This window comes from Cucurbita moschata, unplaced genomic scaffold, assembly GCF_002738365.1.
Source record: "Cucurbita moschata cultivar Rifu unplaced genomic scaffold, Cmos_1.0 Cmo_Scf00045, whole genome shotgun sequence".
NCBI lineage: Eukaryota > Viridiplantae > Streptophyta > Magnoliopsida > Cucurbitales > Cucurbitaceae > Cucurbita > Cucurbita moschata.
In genome coordinates, this window is record NW_019268561.1 from 1,089,466 (window position 1) to 1,106,338 (window position 16,873).

At 35.7% G+C, this 16,873-nt stretch overlaps 3 protein-coding genes and 1 non-coding gene across 5 annotated transcripts in view; 2 read left to right on the top strand and 2 right to left on the bottom strand.

Annotated features, from left to right (window-relative positions):
* LOC111434644 overlaps positions 1-725 on the bottom strand; it is a 1,480-nt gene extending 755 nt beyond the window's left edge. The window contains exons 1-2 of one of the 2 annotated variants that reach the window (XM_023072110.1): positions 274-725; positions 147-199 (exon numbers count right to left, since the gene is read on the bottom strand). In XM_023072110.1, coding sequence (XP_022927878.1) covers positions 147-199; positions 274-621 — 401 coding nt within the window. In that variant the 5' untranslated portion in view covers positions 622-725. Of the gene's footprint in view, positions 1-128; positions 200-273 lie in introns of both variants that reach the window. The other variant, XM_023072109.1, reaches the window with a different exon arrangement.
* A 7,597-nt stretch (positions 726-8,322) lies between these two features.
* On the top strand, positions 8,323-10,377 carry LOC111434485 (cysteine-rich and transmembrane domain-containing protein WIH2-like). The gene is made up of 3 exons (XM_023071897.1): positions 8,323-8,498; positions 8,676-8,859; positions 10,148-10,377. The coding sequence occupies exons 1-3, from the start codon at positions 8,447-8,449 to the stop codon at positions 10,191-10,193; spliced, it is 282 nt and encodes a 93-aa protein (XP_022927665.1). The 5' UTR covers positions 8,323-8,446; the 3' UTR covers positions 10,194-10,377.
* Positions 10,378-13,896: 3,519 nt separating this feature from the next.
* On the bottom strand, positions 13,897-15,151 carry LOC111434484 (LIM domain-containing protein WLIM1-like). Its single transcript, XM_023071896.1, has 4 exons — positions 14,923-15,151; positions 14,753-14,849; positions 14,457-14,500; positions 13,897-14,351 (listed from the first exon to the last, which is right to left on the bottom strand). Exons 1-4 carry the CDS (start codon positions 15,058-15,060, stop codon positions 14,034-14,036), a joined length of 597 nt encoding a protein of 198 aa, XP_022927664.1. The 5' UTR covers positions 15,061-15,151; the 3' UTR covers positions 13,897-14,033.
* A 745-nt stretch (positions 15,152-15,896) lies between these two features.
* TRNAP-UGG lies at positions 15,897-15,968 on the top strand. The gene has a single exon. It is a non-coding gene; the product is annotated as a tRNA-Pro (tRNA).
* The last annotated feature ends 905 nt before the right edge of the window (positions 15,969-16,873 follow it).

Genomic DNA, 16,873 nt, shown 5'->3' on the forward strand with positions numbered 1-16,873 from the left:
AAAAAAAAAAAAAAAAAAAAAAAACGAGTTTAGAACTAAACCATAAATATTTGAATGAAAATCGATATAAAACTGTCGTATCTTTCGAAATTTTAATTATACTCTTGAACTTCGAATATACTCGAAACGTTCTAAATTGACTTAACTGATTCTTCTGCCTTTGATTTCCAGATCGGTTTTGGCAGCTGGTTGAGCTCTCCTGAATTTTAAACCAAAATTAATCAAAATAATTTCAAATTTTAAAAATTAAATAAAACTTTATAAATTCTCTACCGAATTATGGAAGTTGAAGTTGGGATCAGAGCTAGCAGTGTCATCAAGAAACGACGCCGTTTGCTCCGGCCGCCGTCGGCCGTCACCGCCCTTCATTTTCCGGCTACCTTTCGGGAAAAGTGTGGGCGTTGTATCACAAAAGCACCGACCAGATTCATTTTCCGGGAAAACAGGTTCATTTTCCCGGAAAATTGGAGGCCCAGAAGAAGCATCAGAAAGCATAGACAAATCCAGTTCTTCATTTTGAATTCTTGGAGTAAACATGGACGAGGAATCCTCCAAGTACAGAGTCCAGCCAGATTCCACAGACCCATTTGAAGAAACAAACAAATTATGGCGATGATCCATAAGAACAATATAATTTTGATTTTCCCACTTCCCAAACAGAACATAGACAAAAAAAAGATTAGATTTTTGATCGTAATTGGAATAGAATTGAAGGGGGTTTTGTGTTTTTGGTTGGGATTTTGATGGGAATGAATGGAAAGAAGGGAGGGACAAAGAAAGGCAGAATATGTTGAGATGGTAGACAGCAAGGGTTTGTGTACCCTGTTAACAAAACCAAGTAAGGGCATACATGATATCTACTTTGGCCTTTAGTGAATAGTTATTAAGTGTGCATACACGACACAACCGACTTGCTTAGGTTCGACTTTGCCTCTACTTAGAGCTAAGGTCTCTTAATGCAACATTGCATCCCATCATCTCATCTTGGTTTCCAAAATACGACTCATACATCGTGATGTCATCTCATGTCTTAGGATAGCTCGGTCATCTTGGCTTGCTCGGATACATCTGTTGGAAATAGACCCATGTGTCGACCATCTCAACAGGACATCTGGAACATCCATCCATCTAAGTTCTCATTGGGCATTGGACTCTTCTGTGTCCATGCTAAACCATTTACGACATTTGTTCCAAATAGCGGGTGTATAATCCAACCTCTGACACATGGGCTAGGGCGCAAAAACGATACACCCGTGTCGTCTGGTACTGTCCTTGGATAACCTTTTTCAAAGGAAGACACTCATCCCGCAAGGCACGCCCACGTTGTGACACACATATGTACTACAAGGTATCTTACTTAGGCCAGAGGGTCTAGGGTAGTGGTTAGCTGACAATGTGTTTCCTCTTAATATACATTTTGAGGCATTTTCAATTCTCTTCAGGTAGACGTCATTTTGGCGAATAGTCATACGGTGTCGTGGAGCATCCGTCCTGTGCTCAATTGACACAAAATTTGGAGAGCATTCATATTTTATATGAACAGACTTGACTCCGAAACCACATGCCCAAATTCTCTTTGGAACATTGACTTTTGAGGTTAAGGCCTGAGGCCCTACCCGACTCTTTAACAAGCCTATCTTTGACTCGTGTCTACTCGTATCTCTTATCTTGTTTATGCCTCATCTTCTCCTTAATGTCCACTCTGTGTGGTGTGTTAGATGATGCACAGTATTTATTGGTCACATCATGGCACTTGTGTAGGCCCTCACGTGACTAGATGGGCACCACTTGAGCACTACAGCTTTTCTGGTCACAACTTGAGGATCCCTATCTACTATCAGTTAGGAATCACAACTCTCTCCAATGGTATGATATGATATTGTTTACTTTGAGCATAAACTCTCGTAGGTTTGCTTTGGGTTTCCCCAAAAGGCCTCATACCAATGGAGATCTATTCCTTACTTATAAACTCCTAATCATTTCTAAATTAATATGGACTCCCTCCCAACCATCCTCAACACTATCTTCATAGTCAGGTTGTGACACTCGTAACCGCCTCTTAACTAGTTAAAACTAATTAGACTCTTGAGTCATATGAATACATCTATTGTTGAATTGGAACAACTTGTTTAATACCGGCCTCTTAACTAGTTAAAACTAATATTTTTGATAAAAAAAAAAAAAAATAGCGGTTCATGTTAGATTCAACAATAAAATAAAATAAAACAAGTTTTATGAATATAATCGAATTAAACATCTCAACACTAATTGACATATTGTTCCTTTGATACTAAAGGTTTAACCTTTACCATCCACATTTGTTCTATTAAAAAATATTTATGTGCGAAGTTTCCATAGCTACATTTAACCCTACAACACGAGCATAGTTCAATAAATTTTGAGCGGGTTGAATTAATATAGACAAATAATTTAAATAATAATAATGTAAAACCTTTTCATTTACTTCTTATTGTATATATTTTTACGATAATATCGATGGATTTAAGCAATAAAAGTCTTTGGTTTTGACGTCAATCCACTTGAAATCATTGTCCCAAAAGGGATTTATAAAAGGAAATTACAATGTGATTTCAAAGAGAAAGAATAGAGATGAGTTTTCACGAGCAGCACCCTCCTCCTGTTGGGGTTCCTCCTCCCCAAGGTATCCTTTCATTTATTTATTTTTAGTTCAAATACTTATTATCGTTTACGCGTGTTCATATGATTCGATCGATTCGAACTATCCTATTCAAACCATAAAAAGTTGGGTTATATTATTTTTATCTTTATTTTTTTTTATTGTGAACTATAATCGAGTTGTTCGGATCATAAACCTGTTGAGGATTATTGGGAGTGAGTCCCACCTTGGTTAATTTAGAGGAAGATCATGGATTTTGAGGAATACTATATCCATTGGAATGAGGCATTTTGGGAAGCCCAAAACAAAGTCACGAGAGTTTATGCTCAAAATGGACAATATCATACCATGGAGAGTAGTGATTCCTAACAAAACCTAATCATCTCAAAATTTTAGTGGGCAAATTTTAAATAAAATAAAATTTTAGTTCTTGTAATGGCCCACGTCCACCGTTAGCAGATATTGTCATTTTTTAGCTTTCCTAGCAGATTTAAAACACGTCTGCTAGTGGAAAGTTTCCATACCCTTACAAAAAGTGTTTCGTTCTATCAGACTTCTTTGATATATATATATATATATATAAAATTAAGGTTGATATTACACAAAAGTAAGAACAAATAAAAATAAATATTAAATGGAGTAGAAATTAAGGTTTAAATTGGATTTTTGTTTGGGACATGATGCATAGATAAACTATTTATCCACATGAAGGGTATCCTCCGGGAGCATATCCACCGCCATCATGTCCTCCTCTACATGATAATCCAGGACAAGGACAACCCCAACCCAATTCTGCATATCCTCCACACGAATACTCTTATGGCTATTCTTATCCTTCACAAGGATATCCCTATCCCTATCCCCATCCCTACCAAGGTTACCCTCCACAAGGATACCCACCCCTACAATACCCTCACACAAACCCTCAAAATCAATGTACCTACGTCGTGGTTCAATCCCAACAACAGCAACAACAACAAACCTATAGTTACTGGGAAAGCTGGTAAGTTCCGTTCTCCTTTTTATCTCGACCTTTTTTTTTGTCTTTCTCATAGTCGAGAACTCGAAAATATATTGAACTATCCAACTCGATCTAAGCTATAGTTAGGTCACTAATGTAATTGGATTGACTTGAGTTTTATTACGTCCAATCTCGATTTCGATTAAGCTTGTTTCTCGAGCTTTTGATTTCCGTATAGTTTTAGTTACAATATCATTCTGGTTCCTATACTTTACTTCGACTTGAGCTTTTGGTTTAAATTGAAACTTTGGCAGCTTGGCTCTCATTTGTTGTTGCTGCCTTTGGAATCTTGGGCTTGGATGTCTCTATTGATGAAGAGCTTGAATGGTATTCCATTGAATGAAAATGGAAATAATTGTGTAATTAATTTTAATAATTTGTGTATTAAGACGGGTCGTGTCAAAATTTTTCTTATATATCTATAGTAATGTCGCAAATATTAAGTGACGGAGTACGTTTAACTCAACTTTTAGAACATTCACAATTTCGAACAAAACCTAGACATTCGACTAAGAGAAAAACTCAACGATAAGTTACAAAACACAATAGTAAAACTAGTGTCAAAGCTTGCCAACGAAGAGAAAAACTGAACGATAAGTTGAATTATTGAGTGTTTATACGACCCTAGACTTTCGACTAAGATCTCGAGATGATCTAATTTGAATAAATTTTAGAGGAGCTATCATTCTTGAAGTGTTTCTAGGACTAGTCTGTAAAATCCACTCATTGAAAGTTTGAATCACGGATGTAACTATTGATGCAGATTATTAAAAAAAAAAAAAAACATACCAAAAAGCAAACGGTTCTTTAAAATAAATAAAAACATGGGCAAACAGACTCAAGTCGAGATGGGATTCTCTGAAGTCTCCAACTTAGTTGTATCATAGTCTCGGTCACCCTACGTCAGACTTATCTAGAAAGACGAACGTAAATAAATTTGATGAGTAAATTAGATTAATAAGTAGCTAAGTTGTCCTTAACAAGTTATATTGACTATCTTTCCAGTTAATTCTTAAGTTTTTTTTTATCCCGTGGTTCCTACTTTCATTTACTAGGACCTGTGGTTCATTAAAAGGTATTCCGACTAACTTTAAGTTTAGATTGTTGGCTCTATTTATTCGTAGACCCATCTACCTAAACTCTTTAGCGGCTTGTAATATTATATAAGTTGACGGTCAGAAATACTCATTGCTCCAACTTAGCATACAGTGCGTTTCTCAAGAATTTTGCGGGATTAGTAGACTAAAGATACTCATAGAGAGCTCGTAACCTAATCAACTCATAAACATAAACTAGAGTCATACAACCTATATTTCCATTTCGAATTTGAAGCAGCCACAAATCTTAGACCGGCATTTGTAGATATCATAAATTAAATGATGCCACTTACTCATATTTATTATATAAAGCTCCCAGTCACATAATCAATATGCTATCAGCATGCTTATATATATAAAACAAGTTAAGAACTCGTTTAAGAGTTCCAATATGCTACTTAGCTAACTCCTTTCTTCTCGTAATTTACTATAAATAGGGTAATTTTATCACAGTTTCTCTCGGACTTACATTTCACAATTTTCAAAGTCAATATGGTTTAATCTTGATAGAATGGGTCAAAAGGAGTCGAACAGGACAAACCAAAGTCAAATCTGAGGTCACACGTGCTCTCTGATCCTGTCCCACGTGCCTAAAGCTTTGCCCAGTTGCACTCTCACTCGCAGCCACACGCACATGCACCTCAACACCTATCATCTTCAGCCTCGTGCCCGACCTATAATATTCTAGATCTTTTCATTAATTATCTTTATGTCCCTACTCGATAATTTCATCCTAAGGTTCAAATTTCTCTCTGGTTCCTTCTACAATATTATTGATCTCATTGCCACAATTCCAATGAGCTTAATTTTAACTTTTATTAATGAACATACATTAAGTTATCTGAATTCAAAACTAAAAATTAGATGCATATTAGTGAAGACAAAATATGTTGGAAGAACTCGTGTTCGCTTGTAGAGATAGTCTTTACTCTTAGAAGCAAAGAGTAAGTAATCTGACCATATTGCAACGGGATGTAAGGGAATGTCAGGACACAAGTGCAAAATCCAAAATCTAAATCTTACATGTGGGTCGATACAATTACAACAAGTTAATACGTGAATGTGATTTCTTCAAAGATAAGTTGTAACGACCGAGGCCCACCACTAGCCGATATTGTCCTCTTTGGACTTTCTCTTTCGGGCTTCTTCTCAAGGTTTTAAAACACAGAGAAAGGTTTCCACGTTTATAAAGGTAGTTTCGTTCTCCTCCCCAACCAATGTGGGATAACACAATCCACCCCCCTTCGGGGCCAGCATCCTCACTAGCACTTGTTTCTTTCTTCAATCGATGTGGGACCCTACCAAATCCACCCCCCTTCGAGGTCCAGCGTCCTTACTGACACATCGCCTCGTGTCTACTCGTTCGAGAAACAGCCTCCTCACTAGCACATAGTCCAGTGTCTAGCTTTGATGCCATTGTAATTCTAAAAAACACATTTTAAAGCCTTGAAGGAAAGCCCAAAGAAAACAATATCCGCTAGCGGTACATATGTAATAGCCAATTATTTTGAAAATTATAATTAAAAAGAAATGAAAATAAGGGTCAAAATTTTCAAAATAATATTATATTCCATAAATTTCCAATCCAATATTATTGCAAGTTTAAAGTTATATTATTGCAAGTCAATAATCTTGTCACTTTCTTCATTTTTTTTTTCCTTTTTTTTACTATATAATAATGATTAGAATAAAGTGTAAAGATCTTCACAAAACAAAATCAAACCAACTAAAATCAAGGGATTCATTTTATTTTTATAAATAAAATTATTATTTGGAAATAAAAATTTTAAACCTTAAAATTGAGATTTGAAACTAAATTTCACTTCAAAATTTTCAAAAAGTTTTATCGTATTTACCAAATTTCATAAATTGTGATGTCCCACGTTGGTTGGGAGGAGAACAAACCACCATTTATAAGGGGGCGGAAACCTTCCTCTAGCAGACAGACGCGTTTTAAAGCTTTGAGAAGATCACCGAAAGGGAAAGCTCAAAGAAGATAATATCTGCTAGCGATGGATCTGGGGCGTTATTAAGAGAATAGTGAAGACGAGAGAGAAAAAATTGATAGAGGTAAGAGATTAAATCAAAGAGAGAAATAATTTATAAGGTAATAAACGATTGCAATCCATATATATTGTCACTCAAGTAAACGGGGGTAGAAATGAAGGAACCAACACGACATCTGAACGAAAATGATATTAAGAATAGGATGAATAAGAAAGATTTAAAAATTACTATTTTTAACAACGAGGTGCACCTTCCCCTTCCATGACTTAATCATATGAACTTCATATTTAAAGATGTTTTACGTGAAATTGTTAGGAATCACGACCCTCCATAATAGTATAATATTGTCCACTTTCAACATAAGCTCTCGTAACTTTATTTTAGCGTTTTCCTAAAAGATATCAGGGCTATCAAGTGTCAAACCTAAATTTAATTCCGAGCGGATTTAAATTCAATTTGAAAAGGGTAAAAAAAAAGAAGAGAAAAGAAAAAACATGATTTTCATAAAGCATCATAATCAAAATAATAATGCAGCCACGTGGTTTAGGTGTATATGGAGATGAGCTGAGCTGTAAAATCAACATCTAATCATGTGTGGTGCGCCCCACCCATTTTATTGTACGTTTTCTTTATTATTACCGTCAAAGTTAATCTAAATATTTCAATGCATCGGGACCGTTCATTTTATGCCTAGGTCGCTGACGTGGCAGTATTGGTTTCTTCGATGACCGACATCCCTTTCATTATACAAATTTTCATTATCTCCCAATAAAATTAACCTTTAAATCTTTTCAACATTTAAATCTAATCTAATTTAATTTTAAGTTTTTTAGTTTAAATTGTGATAAATCTAAATAATTATTCTAAAATAAATAATTTTAATAAAATTATATAAACTTCGTAGATCATAAATCTTATACCTTATAATAATTTATTAATAAAATAATAATATGTCTTAAAATTTAATATAATTTTCCTTTATTAATAAGTATATTATAAATAATATGCATTAAATTTTAGATATTTTGTCTAAAAAATAAACATACTCCCCCGCTTTTAACTTTATTTAAAAAATACTCATAAACTTTCAAAATTTTCAATAATATCCTTATATTTAAAAAAAAAAAATCGAACAAATACCCTTACACAATTATTTTTGGATGAAAATGTTAATACTTTAACTCTAAAAATGCAAAAAGTGTTAAAAATAAAAATTTTATTAATACTCGGAAACTTATTAATAATTTATAAAGTGTTGATAAACGAATTTTGTCTATATATTGACGATAAAAAAGAATTTAAACTTTTTTTAATAAAAATTAATGATATTGAGTATATTTTTTTTTATACATAACACATATTATTTATATTATCAAAAAAATTAAAAGGATATTAATGAAAAATTATTTAAAGGTTTTTTTTTTCTATTAATTTAGTTTTAAAAAGTTTAAGAATATAACGAAATTTGTTGTAAACTACTAACGCAATATTTAAAAGTTTGAAGGAGGGAATATAAAAAATTCAAACTCGAAAATAAATAAAAAAGAAAATAAAAATCCGGACACAAAGTAATTCTTTATTCAAATAGTTTTCATAGTTATAGCTCTCTGGTTTCTCTGTTTGGCTACTAATAAAATCCATCCGATCGCGCAAGAAATCTCCGAGAGAAAGTAGTGGAAGAAAATGAGTTACTACAACCAGCCTCCGCCTCCCGTCGGCGTTCCTCCGCCGCAAGGTAACATCTAAACCAATGCTCTTAGTTCTGATGCATTTTCTTGAATTCCTAAGGTTCAAATCGAACGGATCGTGCTGTGTATGAGTAAAAAACGATTTACTCTTTGTTTTCGTCTCGCTTTCGTGCTTCGATTTGACCGATTTCCGGATTTGATCCTGTGAATGTCGATGATTTTAGGTTATCCGCCGGAAGGTTATCCGAAGGACGCTTATCCGCCTCCAGGACATCCGCCGCCGGCTGGTTATCCTCCTGCTGGTTATCCACAGGCAGGATATCCGCCTCCGGCTTATGGACCGGCGTACGGTCAACCTCCGCCTCAATATCAACAACAACGGCAAGAAGTTGGATTCCTCGAAGGCTGGTAAGTATTTGCGTCTATTTAATTTTGATCTTCCTTGATCCGATTTAAACTGCGTTTTTCGAATTGAAATTGAGGCGATGCGTCGGAGATTGTTAGTTTAGGAAATAGTGTTTGCGTTGGCTGTTAGTGTTAGTGGATTGATTGCTGTTTTGGTGTTGAGGAATTTGGAAACCGTCGAGTCGTAAAAACTGACACAGGTTGGAAAGATATTGCTCACATGAACAGAGGCGCAGATTTCGGTGATTTGTCGAACCCTTTTTCGTTTCGGTGGAACAAAAAGTGCTTTTCGTTTTCTTTCCTTTTTCAAACAAAAAATGCGTTCCAGAAGGGTCTTTTTGTCATTTTTTAAACTTTGAATTTGTTTAATATTTATTTTAAACCTCAATTTTTTTAAATAAAAATTTTAGTCTAACTATATACAAAATTAAAATTAATTTCGGTCCATTTTTTCGGAGTACGTAGAACTCAATTCGAGCAATATTATAGTTAAACTCAGAGATATCCACTAGACATCTACCTCTGTCCATTGTCTCCACTTCCTACTTTAATTCTCTTCCGGTAAATTTTTCAATTTATTTTTGAAGGAATCCGACAGAATGTTTTGGAAATTTGTGTGGATTGAATTCTAGCAAGAAAAATTCCTATATATTGTGATGTCCCACATTAGTTGGGGAGGAGAACAAACCACCATTTATAAGGGTGCGGAAACCTTCCCCTAGCAGACGAGTTTTAAAGCCTTGAGGGGAAGCCCAAAAGGGAAAACCCAAATAGGATAATATCTACTAGCAGTGAATCTAAGCCGTTACAAATGGTATCAGAGCCAGGTTCCTGACGTTGTGCCAGCCTTCTCGCTGGTCCCCGAAAGGTGATAGACACGAGGCAGTGTGCCAGTAAGGACGCTGGGCCCCAAAAGGGGTGGATTTGGGGCGGTCCCACATCGATTGGAGGAAGGAAAGAGTGCCAGCGAGGACGCTGGGCCCCGAAGGGGGGTGGATTGTGACGTCCCACATCGGTTGGGGAGGAAAACAAACCACCATTTATAAGGGTGTGAAAACCTTCCCCTAACAGACACGTTTTAAAGATAAGTCTGAAATCTAATTCTATCCCATCTCACGTTTATGGTTTAAATAAAACTTATTAAATGTACCTCTCTAAATTGGGTTCATTGGGTTGAATGATTTATTGAGATTCCATTTGATTGAGGTGATTCAAATGAAAAATTGAATATGGAATATATAAGAGAAGTGTAGTTTAGAAGTAATTAAAAGTTTGTTTGTGAAATTGACAGTGTGGCTGCTCTTTGCTGTTGCTTCGTGTTGGATGCTTGCTTTTAAGGACAGAAGCAGGAAGCTTTTTGTGAGTGAGTGAGTGATCATATGGTGTATGAAATTTTAATTTAATATCCAATATCGCAATGGCTTTCTCTATCTTTATATTCTTATTTATACCAACTCTATTTCTCTTCATATATCTTGAACCTTGCTCCTAAACTATATAGATGTTAAGCATTTATTACCTCATTTTTGTTGGATGAAAGTTCCACTTCGAATAATTTAGGAATGATTATGAGTTTATAATAAAGGAACACTCTCTCCAAGGATACGAGGTCTCTTGGAGAAGCCCAATACAAAGTCATGAGAGCTTAAACAATGTCATAGTGGAGAGTCGTATTCAATTTAATGTCTATAGTTCAATATACATTGTCAACATGAATCTTTATATATATGGTTAATATAAACGGTTGAGGATTGCTTGGAGAGAAGTTCTACATCCGGTAAAGTAAATAATATATCTCTATTACTATAATGTTTTTTAGGGAAAATAAAAACAAAATCACGAGCTTAGCCTCAAAGTGCAATATCATACTATTTTAGAAGTTTGATATTCAACAATATGGTATCAGAGTCTTGACATTAACTTAGTCATTTCGATCAAATTCTCAAATGTTGAACAATTATTCTAGAGCTCTAGAGAAGGGAGTTGAGTCTCAATTAAGGAGAAATCTAGTATCTAACACGAATAGAACTTAGAAGATTGAACCTGGGCTAATGTAGGCCTATGAGAAAGAATGTATTTTGAAAATAAGAAAATCAAAAGGCCCAAAAAAGAGATGATCGTACGGTCAACGATCGAGAGTAAGACTTTGACCTTCTCTTTCTTTTCACATTTTTTAAGCCTACTGGATTCCGTTTCAAACGATTTTCATCAATTTTCACGATTTCTCTCAATGTAGGATATTTTTGAAACGTTTTATGATATTTGGAATTTTTGGAAGGTCCAAACTCGAGTAAAAGGTGTCATGCATACCAAGCAAGTGGTAACTCGAAACTTTGAATTTTACTATGCTTGTAATATATATGAAAAATGTGATATAAGAACTGTGTGATATAAATTTGAGCTTGAACTCAGTTGATTTGATCTATTAAAAGTATGTCCAATTCATATGATGCACATTTGCAATGAATGAACGAACTGAATGAAGCTGTAAACATGACTAGGTATTCATATTTAGATTGTTATACTAGTCTCTATTCATGATTTGTTCACACACTTGATTTTCTATAGTCATTCGGGGGGCGATTAGGGATTCACTAACTAGCCCCTATCATAAACTTGGCTCGATTTGCGGGGTCCGAATAATTATAAAACTGGTTACCTGACTCAATGATTGGAGGTTCGAATAGCTACAGAACTAATTATTACAGTTAACTTCCCCTTAGTGAACTTGCCATGATAGCAGGGTCTGCAGTAGTACCTTAAGAGTTGATTGAATTTTAAAATGCATGAATCTGATGAGAACTTATAATCGAGGTTGCGTCTTGATGACCTAAGATACAAGTTTAGAACTATGATGATGAAGAAATATACTAGTAGAACCATAACTCAGGAGACCTAGAGAACTCGAGAAATTTCGAGGATTGGATGTCCCTATTGGACCAAGAACTAAGAACTAAGAACTTGAACTAGCTTCCGCTAAGTTACCCTAAGTTAAACTTAAGTGGAACAAACTAACCTAAGGTTGTAGCCTAAGAAGAACTTATCCTTAAACGAATTCCTAAAAAGGAATAGGACACTGCTTACAAAATATTTTTTTATACTCACCCTATTACCTTCAATAGTATTTTTTATACTCACCCTGCTACCTTCCATAGTATTTTTTATACTCGACCCTGTTATTGAAGAATCACCGTCAATACCTCGGTGTAGGTCTAGGATAATCATTTGTTCCATAGTCTGGGTCTATTTACAACAAGCCAATTAAGAATTCTCGGATGTACTAGTACTAGCAAGTGCATCTTTGATGCAGTCACTCGGCTCTACTACCTTCAGTGGTATTTTCAATGGTATTTTTTACACTCGGCCCTGCTACCTTCAATAGTATTTTTTACCTGCTACCTTCAGTGGTATTTTTTACACTCGGCCCTGCTACCTTCAGTGGTATTTTTTACACTCGGCCCTGCTACCTTCAATGGTATTTTTTACACTCGGCCCTCCTGCTACCTTCAGTGGTATTTTTTACACTCGGCCCTCCTGCTACCTTCAGTGGTATTTTTTACACTCGGCCCTCCTGCTACCTTCAGTGGTATTTTTTACACTCGGCCCTCCTGCTACCTTCAGTGGTATTTTTTACACACGGCCCTGCTACCTTCAATGGTATTTTTACACTCGGCCCTCCTGCTACCTTCAGTGGTATTTTTTACACTCGGCCCTCCTGCTACCTTCAGTGGTATTTTTTACACTCGGCCCTCCTGCTACCTTCAGTGGTATTTTTTACACACGGCCCTGCTACCTTCAATGGTATTTTTTACCTGCTACCTTTAGTGGTATTTTTTACACACGGCCCTGCTACCTTCAATGGTATTTTTTACCTGCTACCTTCAGTGGTATTTTTTACACTCGGCCCTGCTACCTTCAGTGGTATTTTTTACACTCGGCCCGTGGTATTTTTTACACTCGGCCCTGCTACCTTCAATGGTATTTTTTACACTCGGCCCTCCTGCTACCTTCAGTGGTATTTTTTACACTCGGCCCTCCTGCTACCTTCAGTGGTATTTTTTACACTCGGCCCTGCTACCTTCAGTGGTATTTTTTACACTCGGCCTTCAGTGGTATTTTTTACACTCGGCCTTCAGTGGTATTTTTTACACTCGGCCTTCAGTGGTATTTTTTACACTCGGCCTTCAGTGGTATTTTTTACACTCGGCCCTGCTACCTTCAATGGTATTTTTTACACTCGGCCCTGCTACCTTCAATGGTATTTTTTACACTCGGCCCTGCTACCTTCAATGGTATTTTTTACACTCGGCCCTGCTACCTTCACACTCGGCCCTGCTACCTTCAATAGTATTTTTTACACTCGACCTTGCTACCTTCAATAGTGTATTTTATACTCGACCTTGCTACCTTCAGTAGTGTATTTTATACTCGACCTTGCTACCTTCAGTAGTGTATTTTATACTCGACCCTGCTACCTTCAGTAGTGTATTTTATACTCGACCCTGCTACCTTCAGCAGTGTATTTTATACTCGACTCTGCTACCTTCAGTAGTGTATTTTATACTCAACCGTGCTACTTTCAACAATATATTTTATACTCGGTGGAGCCTATGTAGTGGTCAAGGTGGAGGCATTATTGGCCATCACATCTAAATCTAAATGTAGATTTGTTTTGACCTTGTATTTTAAATAGTCTGAATTTGTAGAAATGTCTATTAAATATAAAGGAACTCATTTAACTACATTTTAAAATCTAAAACTTACTATCAAACATTAATGTGAAAAATGTGAGCGAGAAAATGAGAACATTTTGGGAGAAAACAATGTTATCGGCTTGATAGCATATAAACAGGTGATAAGAACGGTCTAACTATTCACATCCATGTATAGGTATGACCGGAACATCCACATTACGCATCAATCCAAATTTTTGAATTCGATTTCTTTTTGGGTTGCATTCATGAATTGGTAGTTTATGCGAGCGGTAAACCCTACAAAGTTTTAAAACACATCTGTAAAATTGTGAACCCAAATTAATACGATGAAGCCTCGTAGATTAATGAAATAATGTAGCATGAGCGTTGGAACTGACTTCCACAGAGAATTAAAGACCTTTTTAAACAAACAGGAAAACAATAAAATCAAGCACTTCGTTGTGTTCTTTGTTCCAATACAAGCTATGATTCAGCTGCAATTTCCAGTGAAGCACCTAATTTCATTGCCACTGCATTGCTCTTTTGGCGCTCAGTTTCAAGCTGGCTGTAATTGCCCTTCTCCTTGAACAGTTGAATGTGGTGGTGCTTGCAGTATAGCTTCCCCTCATGTGCTATGTAGTTTGATGGGCTTATTGTGCACCCTCCATGGCTGCACTTGAAGCAGCTCTTATGGTACGCCGTCCCATTCACCGTTACCTTTTCAAGGGGATAAACCGTCTTGGTACACCCTGCACATTTGTCTCGGGTTCCAGCAAATAGGTTCGACTTCGCATTCGCTTTCTGTTCAATAATCCAATGCAACCCAACTCAATCCATTATTAATAGTTAAAAAAGCATGTTAGTTTTAGTCACGAAAAAGTAGATTACAAAACGAAGAAATTATACCTCGTTGTCGGTGGGTTTTTCTACCTTCACGATTTTCGGAGTTCCTGACAAAGAGGAAATTAAATTTTAGAACTAGAATATTCATTGAAAGTTGGGTCACAATCATGTGATAGTGGGGACAACAATTGTGCGGCACTTATTCTAACCAAGTGAACAAGTGAGCCGTGAGTAACTCAAACGTTATGAATAACCTTGGCATATGTTCTCGGGTCTCGAGTCATGTTGGGAGAAAAAGTTTAGAAAATGTGAGCGAGAAAATACATTTTAACGACTATAAGCAAATAAAGAAATATTGCCTTCAAAGCTTTTGTCAAGGCTGCCAGTTCTCTTGAAGAGTTGATCATAGTGAGGCCTGCAGTACAACACTCCCTCGAACGAACAATAGTTGCTAAGCTGCAAAACCAACATGTTCGAAAGATTAAAATGAAATATGAAGATTTGAACCTTGACGAGAACGTGTAATCACCTTGAGAGTGCCCTTGCAATGGTAGCATCGGAAGCAAGCCTTATGGAAGACCCTATTATCGGCGGTAAGCTTATCGACAAGATAAACAGTCTTGTCACAAGCCATGCACTTCTGTGTGGTTCCTGAAAAGCTAGCCATGGCTTCCTTTAATGTACCTCACACGGGTTCCCTGCACCGTCCCTTAGAAACACAATCGATCGACCGAACGAACAAAAACCGACACTGAGACGGAGACTAGGAGAGAGTGGCTGTGTGGCTATGCCAATGCAAATGCAAATGCCACTCTCTTGTTTTATTTTGTGTTGTGAGAATGTGTTGAAGGGATGTGTATAAATAATGAAAGAGGTGAAGAGATAGAAGGTGGAGATTAGTGATTCAAGCCTTAATTAACGATAAGCCAATGGATATTAAACTAATTTTTGGCTTAAATTAGAAGATAACAATACTAATTCAACGCTAACATACCCATATTATTACCAATAATCTCTCAAATTTGTTTGAACAATATCAACCGTATTTTTAAGATTATTATGAATATTAAGAATATTGGAATGTATTATTTTAATTATTAATGTAACATGTATTATAGATAAATATGATTTTTTTAAATTTAAATATCTAACCCAACCCGATAATAAAAGGGTTAGGTTGGGTTGAGTTGTAGACTCTATTTGGGTTGCTTGGGTTAACAACTTGAAATTTTTTGTTGGTCAATGCACACTCTCGATATGTTGGATGATGCACCGACCTTCTCGGTCGTATCATGACACTTCTCAATCTTGCCTTCACGTCGCCAGATGGATATCACTTGAGGGTTATTCTTGTCTATCTTGCATGTGAGGTCACAACTGGATAGATTAGTTAATTTTAAAAAATATAGAATATAAAATAAAAAATTAAGAGAGATATTTAACCAATATAAAAATTAATCTTTTAGATATTTATAATATATTTTGAATCTTTTAATTCAAAGAGGGCATTTGGTCTAGTGGTATGATTCTCGCTTTGGGTGCGAGAGGTCCCGAGTTCGATTCTCGGAATGCCCCAATTCCTTTTTTTTTTTTTCATTTGAGAATTTTAAAATTATAAAACCCTATTTTGGATAAGTTACTTCAAATTACTTTTATTGCCTTGTAGAAAACAACTTTCTTAACACTTTTCTTGTCTTCACCTTAATCTTGTTCTTGGTTCTTTCCTTAGTTTGTGTTATGTTCCAAGTGATGCAGTCTGGAACTCACATCTAAGGCTTCTTACGTTCCAAGCGATGTAGTCTAAGTCATAAACATGATGTACCGTAGGAGGTGTAGGGGTTTCTTGAGTTTTTAAGTACGAGGACATCGATCTTTTATTCTTGCGTGGTACATAGCATTTATCTTGTCTTAATGGATATGGGACTCGTGTTAGTCTTTTACTCGTTTCTTGTTTTTAGAACATTCTATTAGTTTCTTGGGTTCTAACGTTCTTAATTTTTTAGGCATAGGTCATAACATACATTCTTAAGCTCTACTCAAATCTCATAAATTATTAACACATTACCGTAACGTGCATGGTTGATACAAAATATCAGAGAAGTGATAATATGTTTCATAAAAACTCTAGAAATGTCTTGGATATTAGTTAGTGTCAACAGGTAATTTAAGGGCTTTTGGGTCATTTTACACATAAATCTTGCTTTAATCTCTAAACGTGTTCCAATTAATTTGAAACTTTACATAATCCTTGATCATCATGAAATAAGGTCTATTACAAAATTTCATGTTACTTGGACATCGTTAATGTCTTGAACCGAAGGTAATAGGCATAGGAGCATTTTGGTCATTTCTCTTTGTTTTTTTGCTTAGCCACTTATTCTTATCCAATAGTCACCCAATATAAACTAATTTCAAATATACCCTTAACGACGTTATCTTACCACGGTTAAGTTAACGTGTCAGATCAACTTTAAAATTTC

Coding starts and splice junctions, on each gene's coding strand:
- LOC111434485 (XM_023071897.1), top strand. CDS start 8,447: ATGAGTTACTACAACCAGCCTCCGCCTCCCGTCGGCGTTCCTCCGCCG. Junction 8,499..8,675: donor CGGCGTTCCTCCGCCGCAAG/GTAACATCTAAA, acceptor CGATGATTTTAG/GTTATCCGCCGGAAGGTTAT. Junction 8,860..10,147: donor GTTGGATTCCTCGAAGGCTG/GTAAGTATTTGC, acceptor TGAAATTGACAG/TGTGGCTGCTCTTTGCTGTT.
- LOC111434484 (XM_023071896.1), bottom strand. CDS start 15,060: ATGGCTAGCTTTTCAGGAACCACACAGAAGTGCATGGCTTGTGACAAG. Junction 14,850..14,922: donor ATTGCAAGGGCACTCTCAAG/GTGATTACACGT, acceptor TTGGTTTTGCAG/CTTAGCAACTATTGTTCGTT. Junction 14,352..14,456: donor AAAAACCCACCGACAACGAG/GTATAATTTCTT, acceptor ATTATTGAACAG/AAAGCGAATGCGAAGTCGAA.